Below are 20,353 nucleotides of genomic sequence, written 5' to 3'. Positions count from 1 at the left end.
GTGGGCAAATAATCCCTCTGACATGAGAAGCACCTAATTAAGGAAAAATAATAGCTTGTTACAAATCCGGGATTGCAATTTTGGTTGGAACAAAAACCAGCATACACAGTGGGCCCCCAGGACCGAGGTTGAGAACCACTGGCCCAGCACATTATAGTGTTGTTTTCTATGATAATAATTTCATGAAATAATATTACATATTTATGAGAACAAATGCAACATTTGAAATACAGTTATGCTTAAATATGTCAAACTAATAGGCTACGGATAAAATGTACTCACCCTACATAATTAATGCCAAATGATCCAAAACCTAATGATATCTGCCTCACATAATCAGGGCACATATTTTTACACATAAACTGTATTTAAATGCATAGTCTATTTTTAAATTATTTTTTACTATTTTAAATGTCTTTGATGCATTAAAATAAAATTTAAAAACTTGATTGCGTCTGTCCACATGGCCATGATGATATTATGTAGTGGTAGTCGGTTGGCTAAGGACAACTACTTTAATAATAATAATAATAATAATAATAATAATAATAATAATATAATAATAATAATAATAATGCATTGTTAAATGCTTATTTTGGCCAATAAATTAAACAGTTGGTAGTATTGATAAACACAGAAACATGGATTTTCACAAAAACAACACAAAAGCCAGTATTTCTTGTCCATATTCATCCTCATATTTGTAAGTGTATGTATACATTTATAGGGATATACGTACATAACTTGCATTAAAAGTTCTTGAACCAGAACCATTTTCAAATCATTGTAAAGCATATTAATCAAGATAATTTCAGTCAGTATCAAGGCTTTTACCATGGATAGCCATAACGTTTTTAGTTTTGGATAATGTTCTGATGTGCAGGACAGGAGGTAGAAACGAAAGCTCCATTTTAAACTCCCTCAAAGATCAATGTTTCTGAGAATGTGTCAATGTTTTAATCTACATTGTGTGTATGGTTACTATTAACTGATGAGATTCCAATTTCCACCACCAGATGGCAGTGAGAGGAAGGAAGGCACACTTGTCCGCAAAGGAAGACTAGGTGTGGTTCCACTTGGGCCCAACAGAGGTTCAGTTCAAACATGAAAAATCATCTTTTCAGTGAGACAGAGGTGACACGCATGACTTATCCCACCTGGAATCATTTGGTATTCCACTGTCAACAAGTGAGAACCTCAACCACTCTTAGTCAGCCAGTAACCTCTAACAAGTTTCTCAATATCCCCTCAGCCCTAAAGATGTACCCCCTCCACTCTCAGCATCTGCCCCCTAACGTCTACAGGTGCACAACTACATTTATTGCCACAGCCTTTTTTCATATAGCAATGCACTATTACTTACAGTACTGCACTGTTTCAATACCTCAACATGAGCCCACCCCTTCACACAAAAACATATTGTAACATGACGGTACTACTGTCTGTGGTTAAGTGCAGGAAGAAAATATAAAGAAAGCATTACAACACATGCAGGTACTTTTTGGAGGGAACATTACAAAGTCCAACAGTAGAGGATTTGATACACACCGAGATAGAGACAAGACTCCCATTGCGAAGGATCAGTAGATTTGAGATTTGAAAGCATGCATTGATATAAAATTAACCGAGTAGTTCTGGATGGATATGATATTTCAGGAACGTAACACTGTCTCAAAGAAAAGTTATTATGCAGCCTGGGTGCACTGCAGTTGAAGAAACACATTGCAGGTTGTAGACCTGAACCCCAGAGGCGTACCTTCTAATGAGTGAATTAATCAGAATGACTGCAGTTAGATTCCTGCTGCTTCCGGCTACCATGCAGTTGTAAAGATTTGTTTCTTAACAAATAAAGAAACACCACGAAAATCATTTGTCAGATCCAGACTGACGCAGTGTGGAATGGGAGTCTTGTTCTCACTGCTAGAACCAAGCTGAAAATGTTTTCCTTCTGCCAAACAGACTAAACATGCTATGCCATTCCAAACCCTCACAGTGAAATGAATTCATGAGGTAAATGTAGGAAAGTACAGGATTTCACTGCAAGGCAGAGTAACAGTAGCTATGGCAGCACTGTACAATGACAACGCAAGGCCAGGCATCCCCTTTAAGATGGACTGACTCACTGTGGAGGAAGGTTTCAAAAGAGCTTCAAAATGTCTTACGGAGGGAACAATAATGTAAAAGAAAGCTTTTGCTGTCAGACAAAAAAAAGAAAAAGAACTAAAAGAACTAAACAAATCATCTCCCTTGACATGGCAGCCAAATTAAACCCCCTATCTGCAAATTAGGAACCCCTAAGAATGGATCCAACATTTCTAAGTGTAGCAGCTACACACAGTATACACAATACATCACCTATGTTGTCCTTTACATAGATTCTCTAGTGTCTACAGTCTATGTGACAAAGGGACAGAGGGCTGGCGCTGGTAGAGGGTCTCAGGCCTGGCCCGTCCTCTCCACAGAAAGGTGCTGTCCTTCGGCATGTCCGGCCATCCCTCCACCCCCGCCAAACAGAGGGGCGGAAACGTGCCTGCTCGAATGTGGAAGACGGCGACTTGAGGTGCGCGTTCGGAAGCGGGCGGGACGCGAGAGAGCGGGCAGTGGGGGGGGGGGGGGAATCGTCGCGTGAACTTGTGCGGGGGGTGTGGCCGAGCGGACGGGCTTCTCTCCGCCCCCTCTGCGCGGCGACGGCTCGTCTTGCGGACGCACGCGCTGAGCTCCTCGGGATCGGGGAGACGGGACGGGGAGGGGGGTCACGTGATCGGGACGGAGGGACACAGAGGATGAGGAAGCCTGAGTTTGCGATGAGAAACAGCACCACAGTGTTGGTGTACGTTGTGTGGGATAGACTCCAAGGCGGGTTTGTTTTGAAGGCTCCGGTTCAGTCCAGTCGCACTGCTTCAGCAGATCACCGTCTAGGCGGGTCAGTTTGCGTTCATTCTGCAAAATCTCCCTTCCATTTTCCCACATTTCTCTCTTTTCCTTTCCCCATTCCCTCATTTCTCCATCCAAAATTCTGATCTGTACCCATATCCTTCCTGCACCAAAATCCCTCTACCCCATCTCTCCCCTCCAAGATTTTACCCTTCCTACAACACACTCCCTCTTTCAATTAAAACCAAGATGTTTCTCCTCAAACTTCATCCCTCCCTTTTCTGAGCCTCGCCCTGGACGTTTTGTCACTTGCAACTCGCCCTCCTGCATCGTGTTCTGTCAAGTAATGTTGTGTCAGAGTCAGAGTACAGCACTCTCCTGTCACGCCCTCCTCCTCTGTCTCCTCCCATCACCCCGCCTCCTCACACGGCCCCGCCCCCTTGCGGCCCCCCGGCCAGTCACAGCGCTGACTCCGTGTACAGGGTTCCCGAGGAGCCGTGGGGCCGGGAGAGGAGTCTGCGCAGGGAGGCCGCGGAGGTGGAGCTCAGGTCCCCGCAGCTGCGCAGGTGGATGCCCTCCACCCGCACGGGGTTGTCGCGGCGACGGCCGTGGCTCTCGCTCTGGGAGTGGTGGCTGCGGTGGTGGTGGGAGTGCTGCTGGTACTGCTGCCCCCTGCTGGCTCCCCACGAGTTGCGGAGGACCTAGGAGGAGGCGTGACAGAGGGTGAGGGGATCGAGCAGGCAGTGGGGCTGAATTACAGCGCACCCCTCAAAAACAGCAACTTCCCCTTCCCCATTGGCTTACCTGTTCAAAGGGGCGGTGACTTGCCCCACCGCCCTCAGCCCCCGCCCTTCTCTTTGGCCCTTGTATTCCACCCCCTGCGTGGTCCAAAGGTGGGGCGAGGTTACGTTTGGAGCGCTGGAGGAACCGAGCCACCAACACCCTGGTCACCTGGGGCGAGAGCAGAAAACAAGGGGCGGACCAGTGAGCTTCCTGTGATCTCATCAAAATAAGCACATGTAAAAAAAAAAATACAGACTAAAGGCAGTTCAAGACTGGATGAATTATTTAGAGGATGACCTTGAGGTCCCCGAGAGAGCGAGCACAGTCCTTGGGGAGGCGAAGGGGGGAGGCAGGGGGAGGCTTCGAGGGCAAGAGCCCCATTCCCGCTTTCACGCTGCCCTTCCTTGGGAGGGCACTAGGGGGCACCAGAGATGAACGAGGCAACAGACAGGCCTCTGAGGATGGACCTGGACAGAGGTGAGGGAGAAGGGACAGAATCAGGGGAGGAGAGGAGCAGGCTGCACAGAAGGAATAGCAAGAGGAGTTAGTCCTGTGGTCCTGGGGTAAGGGCCAGGGGGACAGAGCTAGGAGAGGGATGCATACACTATATCCTTCCCAGAAAAAGTAGAAAGTTTTTTGAACTGTCCCTTTATTTATGAAAGCATGACATTTATTCAAGACAGAGCTGGTAAATTCCAGTAGTCCATTTTTTGAGCCTGTGTGAGTCTTAATCTCCAGTGCAAAGATTAATCTGGGAGGCACAATATTTGCGCACTCCTGCTGATGTACAAAACCAAATGATGTTTGTTCTCTTCTGACCCAGTCATAAAAATGTCATGTCTTCAAGTACATTTGTTGCATGCTTGCAATGAGATTAACCAGACTGCTTGTCATGAAAGCACCCAGAAGAGCGCACAGAGCTTGAAGGGCCCAAAGTGGTTCATTTAACATCCACATTATAAACATCGCTGTAATGCTACGTCATTAGCCCCATTCCTCCTGCTCACCAGTTTCAGAGGAAGTCTGTGAGCCTTCCTCACTCACTCCTTTACAACCAGTCGAACCACTGAAGTCTCCTGAGCGTGTAAAGACAGAGAAAGAAAAGAGGTGAAAGACCATACAGGTTTTGTAATTACTGCAATTATAATCATCAGTATTATCGTTACTATTCTACCAGTTAATTACACTGCTTTATTATTCATGTGCTTCGGTAATGCAGCTACTTTTATTTGTGAAGCCAATAAAGCTGATTTAAATGTGAATTCAAATAGTGTGAGGCATCACGGATAGGATTCAGTTTTGTGCATTTTTTTTTATTAAGTTGTTTTGCTCCTCAATTCAGAAGCCCAGTTGTAACTGCAGGCCTATTGCATTTCTGCAATGTGTGAAAGTCCAGTTTAGAGTCTACGCCGGCACGGTCCGGATACGATCGTAACCACGGGATACTTCACTGCGCCCAGCAGCGAACTGAACCGGATATGCCACTTGGGTAAAGCAAAAACAGCATCACCCTTCGCTGAAGTAATGAGGCGTGACTGACTGCGGTCGGGCTGTGCTGGGCCGGGTGCTCTCGTACCCGTGTCCGTGGACGAGCTCAGGCCCGGCTCGCTGTGGGACCGCACCAGCGGGAGGAGGGAGTCGCTGTCGCAGCGGTCCCGCCCCCCGCTCCGCCGCCGGGGGTAGGGGGGCAGGAGGAAGACGGGCGGCCCGCTGCCCTGATTGGACGCCGGGGAGGAGGCGCCGGGAGGGGCCGGGGTGTCGGAGCCGCGGCGGGACGGGGTGCAGGGGCGGACGCGGATCTCTGGGACGGAGGAGCGCTGGGATCCAGCGCCCCCTAGCGTCTCCAGCTGAGAACAACTGCTGGCCAATATGGCCTGGTGACGCAGGACTGGAGATCTGTAGACAGACAGAGGGAGAGAAACAGACAGAGAGAGAGAGAGGGGGAGAGAGATAGATAACTTTTAAACACCTTTTTTTTTTACTAAATCAGTTCAGGGCAGCATTTTTCACCTTCAAGCAGACACATACAGCCAGCTTACAGCTACTGCCAACCAGGTTTTAAAAACAATCTAGAAGAAAAAAAAAATCACCACGCTCAAATATTCCGAGATATAGAGGGGTTGGTGAGAGGGAGAGGAAGAGGAAAAAAAGAGCAGGAGACAGAGAGAGAGCAAGAGAGAGACAGAATGTGGTCGAGATAAGAGTGAAAGATAGAGAGGAAAAGAGAGAGAAGAGGAAAAGAGAGAGAAAGAGAAAGAGAGCAAGAGGCTTAAACAGGAAAGGAATGAGAGGGCGTGAGAGGATGTGGCCATGGGTTCATTACACGGAAAGGAGGAATGAGGGCAGACTCACCACACACCAGGGACAAACAGGACATCAACATAACAGTCGCTACATAGCCACTACAGCGAGAGACAGAGACCAATATGATAGCGTGCCTCACTGGCTCACATGGAGGGGCGGAGAAATGGAGCGTACAGGAATGCCCCCAGGGCCCCACCCCCCAGGGCCCCGCCCTCACCTGCGGGAGGCGGAGCTGCTGGGGGAGGAGCAGGAGTTGGACCTCTCCCCTCTGAAGCAGCGGCGGGGCTGGGGGCAGAAGGAGGGCGAGTCGGGCGGGGGCCGGCTCTGCGAGGGGCAGCGGAAGCTGACGTACTCGCCCCCCTCGCCCCCGCTGCTCCGCCCCCTCACCCCCACCCCCACCCCCACCTCCATCAGGCAGGAGTCCTCCGAGGGCGAGCTGTCGTCTGGGATGTCCACGATCTCCGACATCAGCAGGGAGCCGCTGTCCATGGAGGCTGGGCACGGGAAGGAAGGGGCGGAGTCACCAACCTGTCATCAGTGAACTTCCTCCTCACCCGTTCCTCATATTTATGCCAACTTGTCTCTGCACCGGAGTATGAGATTGACTTGCATAATTCACATGGTAAGTTATACTTTATTTAACCCCGTGGAGGAATTTGATCCATCCAAGCTACTTAAGAACAGTGGGCTGCCACAGTGGAGTGCCCTGGGAGCAACTCCAGTTCTGAGGCCAGTGCCCAGGTCAAGCGCACTGGCAGGAGTACACCTAACCTGTTTTTAGGTGTAGGAGGAAACCGGACTACCCGGAGAAAAATACACATGAACATGCGAAGAACATCCAAACTCCATGCAGAGAGGACCCAGACTGGTAATCACTACGCTTAGTGCTAAGCACTACACCCTGGACCATGGCTTCATATGGCCTCAACTCTGCCAGAAACGTATACCTATTTTTTTTGCTGTAAATGTTCTACTAGAGATCAGAGCTGGGTTTTTTCAAATGTAAAATCTTTCATGGAGTAGTTGATATAGCGCATTATGGCAATTTATCAATTAAGTTGCTCAGCTGACTGAACTGAAGTGCCATTGACCACAATTATGTTCGAGACGTAGATCAGCTGGTTCCCAAGTGAGTGTGAATTTAGTGTGATTTGACAGTCAGTGCCAAAATAGAAGGACCATGAGGGAGAGACAGATGATGGGGGGGTGGTCGGGGGGGGAGTGGGGGGATGACTCACCCTCTCCGCTGAAAGCAGTCGATGTCCCTCTCTCGCAGGACAGCTCTGTTCCTTGGGCATCATACACTGTTGCCTAGACAACCACAATTCACCACTCGTTTTAATCAATGACCACGCAAAGGAAACAGCATGAGAGTGAGAGCCTCTCTCTCTCTCTCTCTGCCAAGGACACAGCGATGAAGACAATCAAGAAATGAATGAGAGGAAAAAGAGAGGGAGGAAAATGAGACACACACATAAATTAAATTATGGAGACATATGGGAGAAGAGGCATAGAGAAACGCTGCAGAAGCATACACAGGTGCACAGGTACAGGTCCATTCATAGGTAAAGGTTACACGTGGAAAACTGAGGAAGCGTGCGAATGACAGGGACAGAGAGGCCATAGAGGGAGGCCTACCTGGCTGGCCACCCTCTGACCCATGACAGCCTCGTAAGGGGGAGGGCAGTCAGTGGGGTAGAGAGGCACCGGACTTTCCATAGAGCCATTGTAGGTGATACTGCAGGGACAGCGAGAAACAGACACACACAGACGTGCACACACACACACACACACACACACACAGACATACACACATGCATGCACGCAAACACGCATACACACGCACACACACACACACACATACACACACGCACGCAAACACGCATGCGCACACACACACACACAAACACACCACATATACAAGGCGATCGTGTTAGGTGGTTAGTATGTCAATTTCTCAGTGTGAAAGAGAGAAAAATATTAGTGCATTCCTACAAGTCAAAGGTGAGTGAATTAACAGTGAAGACAGCTGGGGGTTAAAGGTCATGAATTATCACACAGGTGGGTCAAAGTGCAACAGTATATCTGTGCCTCATTCTATTGTATCAGAACATTGCCAGGGATTTTGGCTGCTATGAAAAGATCCCACATTGGGCCCACCCACTATCCCAGAAAATCATGTTCTAATATTTTGGAATCATTTTAGAGAGAGAAACAGCGGCCTGGTTATTATCAGAAGAACACTGGAATACGTAATGAAGAGAACAAGCCAGTCAGTCCAATAGGGTTCACCATTTTCCTACAAACTTTGTGGGTGTGGTATGCAGTACACAAGCCTTTACCTCTGTGCATCCGTTTCAGAGCTGCAGGTGTACTCCGGAGGGTAGTACGGTGGGGGTGGGATGGGGGGCACAAACTCCTCAAAGTCCAGGATGTTGGTGAGGAAGGCGTCCTGAGGGGTGGTGCATTCTGGGTTGACTGAACGAGAGCGGTGTGGGGCCAGCTGAAGGGGGGTCGCAGGAGAGAAAGGGATGGACAGGGACAGAAACAGGGGAGAGTGATTGCAACGTTACAGACCGCTGCTGCTGTAAGCTCATCAAACACTTGGGTCGATCTTATGTGATGATACATGTGAATGCATGGTTTCATATGTGGTTGTGTGTGTGTGCGCGTGTGCCTGCATGTGCGTGTGCATGCATGTGCGTGTGTGTGTGTGTGTGTGTGTGTGTGTGTATGTGCGTGTGTGTCTGTGTGTGTGTGTGTGTGCCCCTGTGTGTGTGCACTTGGCAGACTCACCAGGTGCAGCAGGTCCAGGGAGAAGATGTGAATACTGCAGGTTACAGTAGACAAGGTGCAGACGATGGTGGAGAGAATACTGAGGCCACAGGCACTGAACAGCAGGTCCTGAGCACATGACCACACGGACACACACACACACACACACACACACACATACACAGCACACACACACATAGAGCACACACAGTCAGGGCAGAGTCTTCAGAGTGTTACCGCACTCACACACCTGCATGCATTCACATATATAAACACAATGTGAAGTACCTAGACACCCGAGCGTTCCAATACACACACACACATCTATAACCTATAAAATATTGAGAAAACTTCAAACAGAACTATAAACAGAGGCATGCAGTGACAGAGAGAGACAAAGAGAGAGAGAGAGACAGAGAAAGAGATAGAGAGAGAGAGAGAGAAAGAGAGAGGGGGGGCACACACAAGACTTAGGTGCAGAAAGGAAGAGTGGAAATCGTTCAGGAAATGGATATGAGGGGATGTAAAGGCATAAGCACCTTGAGCTGGTGGCGCACAGAGTGACAGTCTGCATGTGGGTAGAGCACTAGCGTGTCCTCTGACTGGGAGCAGGTGTGTCCAGTGTTGCAGCACCAGCACACCCCGTCCTCCACCTGCCCAACAACCCATCGCTGGAGCTTACAGTGTTCCACACTCAACGTGGCGCAACCAACACAGAGCATACCCACAGCTACACAACAACGCAACGCCCAACAACAGAAGCTGCTCCAACAAGATATACATCCGTGTTAAGACGTGAGATTTCACTGGTCATTTAAAAGACACCACAACATACTGTATAGAAACAATTTATAGTACTATAGAATAGTATTTTATAGTATAGTCCGATGTAATTTAGAATAAGCTAGAATTGTATATATATATTAAACATTTTATGGTGAGATTTGAACTAGAGGAATGTACCTGGCAGGCCTGCAGTGACTTGACCAGCTGAGCATTTTGGCAGGACAGCATGGATCCAGCCAGGCTGAGGATGACACACACAGCCGACAGCAACATGAACAGTGACACCTGCAGGACCGGAAATGAACTGTGTATCAGATTTCTGCTACCGATCACAAGCGCCGCCGCGGCTAAAAATAGCGCTGCCTGTCAAAAGCTACAGCGCAGATCTGGGGAAGCGTGCGTAACAAACAGACCAGAACAACACACAGGCCCATGTTAAAGTGAAACGTGTATCACAGGAACCACAAGCACAGCAACACTACAGTGAGTGGGCGGCAAGACAATAAAAATAGCAACAGCAAAAAATAACTTTTAAGTAAATTTGCCACTTAACATTTATCAAATGGGCTGACAAACTTACACCATACTAAATGTATATTGTACACACTCACTGTTGAGCGCATACAATATACATTCCCTTAAGCATGTGCTTGAATGCTTCTGAAAATGCACAAACAACACATTAAAATGATGATGACAAAACGACAGTCAATAACATTCTCATTATAGTCATAAATATATTAACAAGTAAACTATCTGATAGCAAATTTCAGAGTTCCATTTAAAAACAGTGTCAATTGATCTATTCAGTCTTGAATATCCAAGGTAAATTCTCACTCATCACGGAGATTTTCCCTTATAATTACGCAAAGATAAACAGTGCAACCAGATCTGTGTTGACAGGACAGCATGTATGGACAATACTCATATCTGGAAAAAAATATGGACAAATAAGTTCTGGACGAGACCGACAACATACACTATTGCGTACATACACTTGTACATTTATCTGTTCATCAGCAACAAATGTTCCATTATGTTCCATCTGGCACAATTTCCACAATTTTAAATAAACAATTATTTCACTCCCTCGTCGGCTCTCCGCTGCTTCCTTTTCTTTTAAGGACACGAGCCTTTCTTAGAACGGACTCCTTTTCCTGCGATTATTCACACATCACCCGGCTGTTTTGCAGTAATTTCATTGATCGGTCGGCCAAAACCCGGGGCCAACTAAAGGACGCTTTTTTGCAAGAGCGTGTAAAAAGGATAGGCCGAATACACAGGGGCCCAGTCCCCAGAGTATACGCACCACCAGAGTCAGCGGTCTTCTCCAGGAGATCACTCCCACCAGCCCTGAAGCCACCACCTACACAAACAGCAAAAATTAAAGCCATTAAATAAATGTAAAAAAAATATATTATAAAAAATTTTAAATACAATTTAATGATATTTAATAAATGTAAAATGTGCTTCCATGAAACATAAATCCAAACTATCTCCAAACTCCAAACGCAGGGGCCTGCAACTCTGGTCCTAGACTACAGACCCCATAGTCTGCTGGTTTCTGTTGTTTCTAGCACTTAACCAACTTGATGAGTTGGTTATAGTTAACTCAACTTACCTGGTTTCTCAATTCTAAATTAGCCTCTAGTTTTGAGGTGAAAGCAAATAGCAGCACAGAGATTCTGCCTTTCCAGGACCAGAGAATGGGACCCCTATTCTAATGATTCAAGAACCAGAGTTTTGAGACTACTCTCTTATGCAAAACCAGTGAAATCATAACAAACTGACCAATGATTAAAACATGGTCGATGCATCATAAAGCTTAATGCAAATTTGCCCAAGTTTGATGCACAGCACTGTGAATCCATGGGACTTTCGGGCACAACCCAAGTACACACACACTGACACTGCTGAACACAAGCGGGCTGACAGAGGGAGTGCACTCACGAAGAAGCCGGCCCAGAAGGGACAGGACTGACGGATGCGGGGCGAGGAGGTGAAGGCCAGGCTGGTGAAGCTGAAGGCCAGGACCATGGCGCCCAGCCCCAGGTGACACAGGCCCAGGTAGAGCAGGAGGCGAGCCCCACCCCTGCCGGACATGCCCCTGCGGCTCCCTGACATGCCACGAGACCCAGACACAGACGCCACGCTGCTTGAATCTGACGGAGAGGGCATGGCGAGGGGTTGCAAGAGGGATGTCGATTCAGGGGAGTTCGAGTGTACAAAACAAAGGATTGTGGGAACGTATTGGGATGACAAAAAAATGTAGGCTATAGAAGGGATGGCAGCTGGTAAGAGGGGACTGTTGTTGAAGAAAAATATATATTTTCCGAAAATTGAGGGAATGGGTTTCTACTAGAACAGCACGATCAGTGACAGCTCACTGTAACTCTGTAACTCAGCCGACTGCTGTCCAGTTCAGTGATGTCCGATCCAAAGTTTCAGCTGTCTTAGAAACATCTTCAGGTTATTTTTTATTTATTGAATATTAGAACCCTCGACTTTCAATACATCCTCTTCCCTTTCGCTTGATCCACAGACCCAATCCGCCAGCCTCAGTAGCGAACGGTAACTCATTTGCCGCTCGCTTCAGGACCACATAACGCAAAGTAGCACACGTAGCATAGCAGGGTAGCTCTGTCTAGTGAGCAATAGCTTACCGCACAGTCCAAACACACGAATTACATTAGGTAAATATTTAACTATAGAAACGTAGTGCGCATCAAATCGGAGTTTTAGTCACAGCATGCATCCACCCATTCCTAATTATTCTACCTCTTGTCATTTTTCTCCTCTTCCTCCCCCTCCCCAGCGCCGTAGCACTGCGGTATCCAAAGCACCGTACAGGCCGTGACACTACCGCAGTTACTATCTAAACTCACATTAGGCCCGCGTAAAGGTTGTTTTCTATCCCCGACTCCCTTTCCTTCCGTAATATCACAACCCGTTATACCGTCAAACATGTAATCCAGGCGAACACGCGAGCAATGGAAATGGATCAAGGTGGAAGGTGATTCCTTAGGATATGGGCCCGGAAGAACGGATGTCTTCATTTAGATCCGACTACAGAGCATGTTCGCTGTCAGCCAAGATGGAGATGCAGAAATTGCATGAGTAATAAATAAATGGAGATCATAAGCAGATAATTCCGCGAACGAAGATTTTTGTGATAGGTCTAGTAATGATATATTGTGTTAAAAAAATACATAAAAGCTTGATTGTAGAGGTTTCTTATTTAGGAATGGAATTGCAGCTGATGATGGTATAGAATCCTTGAATATTTATTTTCCAATTTTTCTTCAGTGGGAGTTTTGTGGTGGAATACACACTATCCCCCTCTCCCCTCCCTGCAGCAGTCACGCGGGTCCTTGTCCTGCTCTCTCGCGCTGTGAATTTATCCCGGACATACACTTCACTGCGCTGTTCTCTACGTCATCAGCGGAGTTGGAGAATCATATTCACACTCAACCCCCTGGTTTGATTTTACTCGCTCCGTTGCACCCCCCGCACTGTATGTACAGTCTATCTCTCCATTCATCCTCAAGAAACACATATGATGGAGGTACATATATGTGCACTGTTGACAATCCTGTTTTATTCGTAAGTAGATTTGCACACGTCGGTAAAAGTGAACAAACTTAAGATAAGTGTGTTTAGAAACAATACAAGTGATAAATAACAAAGGAAAAATACATTTTCTCCCAGTCCGTGTGGCTTGGGATGCGGCAGTTTGATAGGAGCCAGGTTCTGAAGCTGCAGGGGAGGGGCGGTTGCCATGCGACGAACTCCAAGGGCAACCGGAGACAGCCAATCAGGCGGGGCACTGTGAGCCTGCAGGAAGTCTGCGTTGTAGCTTAGGTAAAGAACCAATGTTTAGATTTTTTAATTTATGTAGTAAGCATAATGAAGAGCTGCATTGAGTGCCTAATTTATTTTTTTTAAAGGTGGATAGCTTATAGATAACTCACTAGCCGTTTCTGGAATTAAGACATTATATACAATGAAGCTTAATTTCCGTCTTAGCAACGAGTACTCACTCTGCTGGTTTCTGAACTATTGCAATAGATTAAGATGAACACAGGCATGTTCAAACAGGCATGTTCTCTTGATGAGGGAACCTTTGACAGTTGCAAACACAAGCTTGTTTGTGCTCTTGTGTTTGCCAATGTGAACCCGGTCTCTTTAGGTTCTGCCACTCCATGTATTCTATGTGCAACAGAACCTTGCAGGTTCCCTTTGTGCCTGTCTGTCAACTTTTCAGCTTTGATAATCCACTCAAATAATACGTGGGCCTCATTTAATCAACACTTCCCCTTAACTTTGGACCTTGAACTAAATGAAAGCATTAATGCTTGCTAAGCTGTCTGTGTGTAAAAAATAAATAAAATAAATTTAAAAAACTTCCCGTTCCTTATCCTTTATTAACGCACAGGCAAACAACTGCATGTGCAGCAGTAAAGATCTCACATTCTCCATGTAAAAATTATGCCACTATTACTGTCTATTTGTATTACTATAATGCAGGGATGCTAAAATTTGTCCCTGGAGTAACACTGCTGGATTTCATTCAATCCCTTTACTCAAGGACCGACTTAGACATGGGCCATCAGATTAGTAGAATTTCTGGGCATTCAGTGATTTTAATCAATTAACTATCAGGTATGAAAGAAAATTAGCAGCATTAATAGACTTTGCATATCCATCATGCTTAGCATGCACCCTTAAACAGAACAAGTGAAACAGTGTATACATTACATACTATCAATTTTCATAGTCAAAATTTATTGATGAAATTCAAGTCAACTATCTTATTTAGGGATACAATGGCAGTATCAAACCCGTAGCCCATCAGTTACAACGAAGTAACCGGAATACCACACTCTTTCCTTGACCCGGCAAGGATAATCATATTCAGTCTATTATTTGTGCCTACTATATTGTTATTCAGTGCCCTTACGCAATGTGATCTTCAAAGCAGTAAAAATGTGGAGTGAACCAATTTAAACTGCTTTTTGCAATAAGACACAGTTCTGTAGCAATCCCCTTAAATCTGCAGTGTTCTTATTGAAGTTACACAAAATAGAGTGACCATTTTGAATGCAAGATTAACATGCAACACCACTACTCTGTGAGCAAAGGAGGGGAAATTACAACATAGAGAAAACAAAGTGAACAATTTAAGAGGGGCAGTACTGAAAATTCTAGATGACTCGTGTCAAAATGTTTTTGCACACGGCCATGGGTGTGTATATAAGTCGATTCAAAAGGTCACTATAAATGTCTGTATTTATGCAAAAAAAAAATATTAATTATAAGTAGAGATATCATATACACGACATGGAACAAACTCCAAACATGAATGCCTGACCTGATAGACAGTGAGTCCTGGCTCAATGTCTGAGCATTTATTTCCTTTAAAGGCAATTAAAGCATTGAGAACAAAGAGTGCATATTCCAAACAACAACAACTTAAATGAACTACTGGTGCTGAAATACTTCAAAAAAACAGCAGACACTGTGGCTCTTCCAGACTGGATTCTGGCACTGCATTGTGATAAGTGATAAGAAAGGTCAAAAGCTAATAGTCTTGTTCTGTATTCCTCTTTCTATGCATCATCATAAGCATACTTTCATTAAATGTTAAACATTTCAGAGCCATTATCCAATTCAGTGCCAATATTATCACAGTACAGAGGTAATGGTTCATAATACAAACATTGACAAATGTCAGCGCCTGTATAATGAAAACACTGTAATAGTTATGAGTACAGTCTGATTCCATAAACCACCAATAAACGAAAACAGTGCTTGTCTATTGACCTTGCAAGTGCAAACAAATTTATATGAGAGTAAGACAAATGCACCGCAATCACAGAATTGTGTCTCAGTGCTGCCCCAATTGTGGTTCAGGCAGGGATGGGTACTGCATCAGTGTTCCACAGGACTCCTTAGGGCAGAATACTGTACCGCTTCCACCTTCGTTAAAGGCCGGCCTGAGAGGAGTGACAGAGAAACACAACCACCTCAAGCCACTTATTTGACAGTTCTAGAAAAGAGTCTAAAATAAAGAAGGTCCATTTTGCGTTCATGTACTGCAAACAATTGTGAAAGGGACCGTCAACGACCAATTAACCAAATATACATCATGCAGTTTTATATGGCCTTTATTTCTCATTGTAATTTCTTCCTGGGAAATATCCTGTGTTGCCACCTCTTTATTTCCCATTATCATAACTTTCCTTTTGAAATACATAATCAATAATTATTGACTGAATAGTCAAATTAAGGGTAGTTTAGTGAGCTAGTTTATCTAGTTTTAGATAACACTGAAAGGGATAGGCCGTAAAAAAAACAGAAGTGTAAATGTTGCGCAATACTAACGATACACCCGGCCACTGGGAACACAATACTGGGAGCAAATGTCACATAACGCTGTGCCATTAAAGCCCTGATAATCATTCTATTCAGGAAACAATGAATGAAAACAGCACAACATGCCTGAACACAAGCGGGCCGAGGCAGAGGCAGAGGCAGAACCAAAACTCCCTAATGGATGATGCAGCCCTGTTAATAGCAGCGCGGAGTCCACCCGTACCTCCAATGCGCAGCAAACATGGACACCCACGCCCTCCAGCCTCCACCCAAGACCACATCACCACGGCAACCAGCAGGACACTCTGCAGCAGCAGGCTTAGACAATAGCGAGGGTTCAGAAAAGACTGATAATGAAAGGCAGAGAGGGGAAGTTGATTCATTTCTGGAGACCAAGGTCTCAGGTCGGTGTACAAACTGGTTTGACAAATTAACAAAACATGTCCAGACATACGGGAAATGTATACTCACATCGCAAATTATTTCGTGAGTGAATGAACATGTTAAAATATGCCTTACAACATTATTCTGTAAAGGTTCCCAATCAAGTGTCACACAGACTGGGAATGAAATGGAATCCCCAGTTCCATTTGACATTTCAAACTGGCTGCTTGTTTATATGAAATGACGCAGAACACAAGTAATTTTCGGCAGTATTATCAATTACCAAATTTACATGAAAATGACATTTTTGACAGTATGTGGTATTTAATCATGCAACTAAGGCAAAATGCCAACTTCTTTATGACCTGAGTTTAGAAACATTGGTATTGCACAGGGGAAAATGCACAAGGTCTCCCCCCCCCTCACCAGTCCACAGCTCAGCAGGTGTGACAGCACCACGGCAACACCCCTGGCCCAGCTCCGCCTCTCACAGGCAGAGAAGAGCAGCACTGACCAGCAGACCTGCAGGCCGGACTGCATCATGGCCTGAAAAGCTGAGGACAGACAGTGGAGAGGGGGAAGGCAAGGCAGGACAACAGAGAGGAGAGAGAGGGAAAGGGACAAGAGGCAGGGACATATTGGAGAAAACTGAGGAAGGGGAAAAAGGAAGACTGTTAATGAGACATACAGAGGTAGGGATAGTGCCCAGCGTTCTACCTACCATACTGCACCAATGCATCTGCTATATTGCCTATTTAATTCAAGAGACTTGCCGAAATGTGATAAAGGCACAAAGTGACCCCGCGCCAGTTAAATCCAATGGCTTTTTGAAATGACTTTCCTTGCCCTCCTTTGCCATCACATACCAGAGGTAATGAAGAAGTGAGACGATTCCCCGTGAATTCCCACAATGCCCGGCCCCAGCGACACTGACAGGATGTTGGCAAAGGAAAAGGCTGAGCTCATTAGGCCAAAGGCCAGACCACTGACTGGGGGAGATGGAGACAAAGGCAGAGAGGGGCGTGGCACTTGTCAGAACGGCACACATTTAAACGTTTAAAATTCAAGTTTTACAGATTCTAAAGCATAGACTCACCGAAGGCCTTTTGTTGCAGAGAAAGGGTAGGTCCTCCTTTCACAACAAAACTGGCAAGAGCTGCATGTGTTGTCTCGTGAGAAAAAAATCTAGGGAATAGTGTCCATCACGTTCAAGCAAAGGTAACAATGGATGAATCAGATATAAAAGCATGCAAATTATCACTTCAGTAAAGGAACAGCCATGTGATCAGGTGAAATCAACACATTCTGTAATTTCCGTCCCAGACAGCCAAAGTTTTTCCAGTTTTCACTTGGAAAGAGGACTACACAAAGCACCACCTTAAATATTTGTAATGCAGTAAGCAAATGTCTATCATTCAAAGGTGTGTCATTCATTGGAAAAACCGGTCTGTCAAATAAAGCTGAGATCATGGCAGAAATTGTGTTGATCTTATCCCGAATGACTCAGTGTGTGCCTTAAACATCAAAATGACTTGTTTATATTATACTTTTCTCTGCAGTTTATCAGGTAAAACCACACTTACAATAATCACACAAGCATGCAAGAAAGCATAAAGTAATAATTTCTGGGCAGTCTCGCAGACGGGGCAGCAGAGCCTATACCCTGCGTACATGTCCGCACCTTAGTAGCTTGTAGGAAGCGGCCCTGAGCGCCTCCTGAATAAACACAGCCACTGCCGCCACCGCTGCTAGAAGCTGCAGCTGCAGGTTTGGATCTGAGCCACCGCAGAGGGATACTAGGGCATACCACATCAAAGAGGACAGCACGAGACCGACCAGCCATAAACTGGCCCTGAGAGAAGGGGGTAAAGCGTAAAATCGACATGCACATTTCTCTGCAATGTAGCTATACAGCAGACCTGAACTAGGCATAAACCAAATTAACTGTAGCGTGCACTCCATCCTCACGGTGCACACCGAAGCCAGCTACAAAAGTCAGCTTCAATTAAGAGAGGCCTATAGATTAAGCATTTCCACAAAATAGAAAGGACTAAAACAACATGGGACATGGTAGCCGTTAAAAAAAACGGCGTGCTCTAGTCATAGGACTTCACCTTTGCACTCCCATTTGTTTAGATTGGCTACCTGTCGGACACATTTTGAAATTAAAATTTCCCTTGATATAAACGCTCATGATATAAAGTTGCGTGATCAATATGGTGAAATACTGTAGGTTGCTTAACGATGTTAGCAAAGTAAAATAATTTAAGTAAAATGTATTGGATAACTCACCCTACCACCAATATAATCACTCGAACAGGACTGTCTGTCACAGTAAACATAAGCAATGCAAAAGCCGGTCCGAAAGTTATAAATGAACACCCAAAGAACACGGCCAATCCCATTTTAGAACTGATATGTCGCCTTTTGCATACAAATATTTTATTTCGAACTTATCGTTATTTTAGCAACGCTCTCGAACCGGGAAACATTCACAAACATAATCAAATGAATCTCCAATTGCAGGTGTGATCAAAGGTGTGGTGAGTTAGGCCGTTTATGTCAACTCAATAGTTTCCTTTCTCGGGATCTCGGGCCATGATTTTCCCCAAACGAAACCGTCCTCATTAATCTCTCCATAACCAATTAAACGTCATCTGAAAATATAGCACATATTATGTGTATTAGCGGAGCGACGAGGGTTTTAGGACAAAAGAAAGGTCGTCCGTTTGAAAATAGTTTTCATGACCACTTGTGTTATAGCTGTACTAGACCCGTTTCTTCCCCCTCAGCATACAGAAACAGCTAAATTGAGTAAATTCTCAATTTGATATCATGTACAAAATAAGATCTCGGTAAACACTTCGTCTACACGTGATTTATTTCTGTCATGTATACAGTCCCATTTGTTGTGATGCATTTGTGTGGCTGGTAACCAAGGCTATATTCTTTGTCTAGTGTCACAGATAAAACAGGCTCGCAAAGAAGTAATTGACAACACAATTTCAATTCCCTTTAGTTCACCTTTTTTATTATATATTTTTACGGTCTGGTTCATATCTTCGAAGCAGTTCATACAGTATATAATCTGACAGGAATGTCACAAAATAAATGTGCCAGCAATGTTTTCATGTTGAGAATGAATGACTGGCAGAAAATATAAAGAAAAGGGAGTGTTGGTGACAGGCAGGGGTATTAACGAAGAAACAACACGCAGGAAAGTGCTGGGGCCAGATGGCCAAAGGGATTATGCAGCATTGAGACTCAGCAGCAAAAAGCAGTGTTTTCAGCAAATATAGAACCTGTGAAGTGTTGAGAAAGATATACAACAGGTGAGTCAGTCTGTCGGTCGGTCAGTCAGTCAGTCAGTCCGTTGGTCAGTCAATGTCAGGATTCCAGGCACCTTTTCAGCATACATCTTCCTCCATTTTCTTGACTTTATCCCTCAGCCCCACTTTTATATTCTTCTTCCCGCCATCCCTCTATTCTGGTCTTGTATCTCCAAAAACATTTCGGTGCGTTCTCCATCACATTCTCTGTGGCTACAACAGTCTCCGTTCATGGAAGGCTGCAGTCCAGCAAGTTTTCCAGCCATCAAGTGCCCTCTCATGAGCAGAAAATTTGAAATGGTTAAATGAAACAGAAAGCGAATTCAATCAGGTAAGGAAGTGCTCGCACAGAAGTCAGCACCTTCTGGACTGTAGTCCTCCACAAGTGGGTGCCACAGATCTTCACCTGATCCAGCTATAAGTACTCAGCCTTTTATGCTGATGTGTATTCAGCTGTGTCTTTTCACTAATGCGTGCTTCTGTAGTGTAGCCAAATTGTGATTCTGTGTAAGCGCCGTGGTGGCCATCATGAGCACCCCAGCCAACCAATCAGATTGTATGTTGCATACACATGGAAGCCATCATCCTACTTAACCTCTCCATTCAAGAAACTTCCCTTAACTTCCCCACATGCATAATACTTCCCTACTTGACATTTCTCCCTTATAAAACCTCTCCTTGGTGTAACACTGTTCCTATATGGCCCTCATCCGTTAATACCCATCTGGTAATGACCCCCCTCT

At 45.3% G+C, this 20,353-nt stretch overlaps 2 protein-coding genes across 6 annotated transcripts; both read right to left on the bottom strand.

Moving 5' to 3' along the window:
• Positions 1-671: 671 nt before the first annotated feature.
• Positions 672-14,779, bottom strand: fam189b (family with sequence similarity 189 member B). Its single transcript, XM_064296297.1, has 14 exons — positions 11,473-14,779; positions 10,832-10,888; positions 9,700-9,807; positions 9,276-9,389; positions 8,758-8,865; positions 8,304-8,464; positions 7,600-7,699; positions 7,200-7,272; positions 6,179-6,455; positions 5,234-5,553; positions 4,665-4,733; positions 3,955-4,124; positions 3,679-3,825; positions 672-3,575 (listed from the first exon to the last, which is right to left on the bottom strand). Exons 1-14 carry the CDS (start codon positions 11,698-11,700, stop codon positions 3,333-3,335), a joined length of 2,175 nt encoding a protein of 724 aa, XP_064152367.1. The 5' UTR covers positions 11,701-14,779; the 3' UTR covers positions 672-3,332.
• A 561-nt stretch (positions 14,780-15,340) lies between these two features.
• LOC135233080 (gamma-secretase subunit APH-1A-like) lies at positions 15,341-19,079 on the bottom strand. Of its 5 annotated transcripts, none has more exons than XR_010323762.1 (7): positions 18,574-19,077; positions 17,963-18,133; positions 17,378-17,466; positions 17,148-17,270; positions 16,708-16,929; positions 16,121-16,244; positions 15,341-15,518 (listed from the first exon to the last, which is right to left on the bottom strand). XR_010323762.1 is itself a non-coding variant. In XM_064296259.1 (7 exons), exons 1-7 carry the CDS (start codon positions 18,684-18,686, stop codon positions 15,410-15,412), a joined length of 828 nt encoding a protein of 275 aa, XP_064152329.1. In that variant the 5' UTR covers positions 18,687-19,074; the 3' UTR covers positions 15,341-15,409. The 5 variants fall into 5 exon arrangements, 4 of the variants coding, with proteins under 4 accessions (XP_064152329.1, XP_064152336.1, XP_064152342.1 ...); XM_064296259.1 differs by having other exon boundaries at positions 16,121-16,215; positions 16,708-16,835; positions 18,574-19,074; XM_064296266.1 differs by having other exon boundaries at positions 16,708-16,835; positions 18,574-19,072.
• Between the last annotated feature and the right edge of the window lie 1,274 nt (positions 19,080-20,353).

Source organism: Anguilla rostrata, chromosome 1, assembly GCF_018555375.3.
Source record: "Anguilla rostrata isolate EN2019 chromosome 1, ASM1855537v3, whole genome shotgun sequence".
NCBI lineage: Eukaryota > Metazoa > Chordata > Actinopteri > Anguilliformes > Anguillidae > Anguilla > Anguilla rostrata.
Note: the sequence above shows the minus strand (reverse complement) of the source record. Positions and strands in the feature narration are given on the sequence as shown.

Coding starts and splice junctions, on each gene's coding strand:
- fam189b (XM_064296297.1), bottom strand. CDS start 11,700: ATGCCCTCTCCGTCAGATTCAAGCAGCGTGGCGTCTGTGTCTGGGTCT. Junction 9,390..9,699: donor AGTCACTGCAGGCCTGCCAG/GTACATTCCTCT, acceptor GTTGTTGGGCAG/GTGGAGGACGGGGTGTGCTG. Junction 8,866..9,275: donor CTGTGCGCCACCAGCTCAAG/GTGCTTATGCCT, acceptor TCATGTGCTCAG/GACCTGCTGTTCAGTGCCTG.
- LOC135233080 (XM_064296259.1), bottom strand. CDS start 18,686: ATGGGATTGGCCGTGTTCTTTGGGTGTTCATTTATAACTTTCGGACCG. Junction 18,134..18,573: donor GTGATTATATTGGTGGTAGG/GTGAGTTATCCA, acceptor CCCTTCTCTCAG/GGCCAGTTTATGGCTGGTCG. Junction 17,467..17,962: donor GCTTCCTACAAGCTACTAAG/GTGCGGACATGT, acceptor ACTATTCCCTAG/ATTTTTTTCTCACGAGACAA.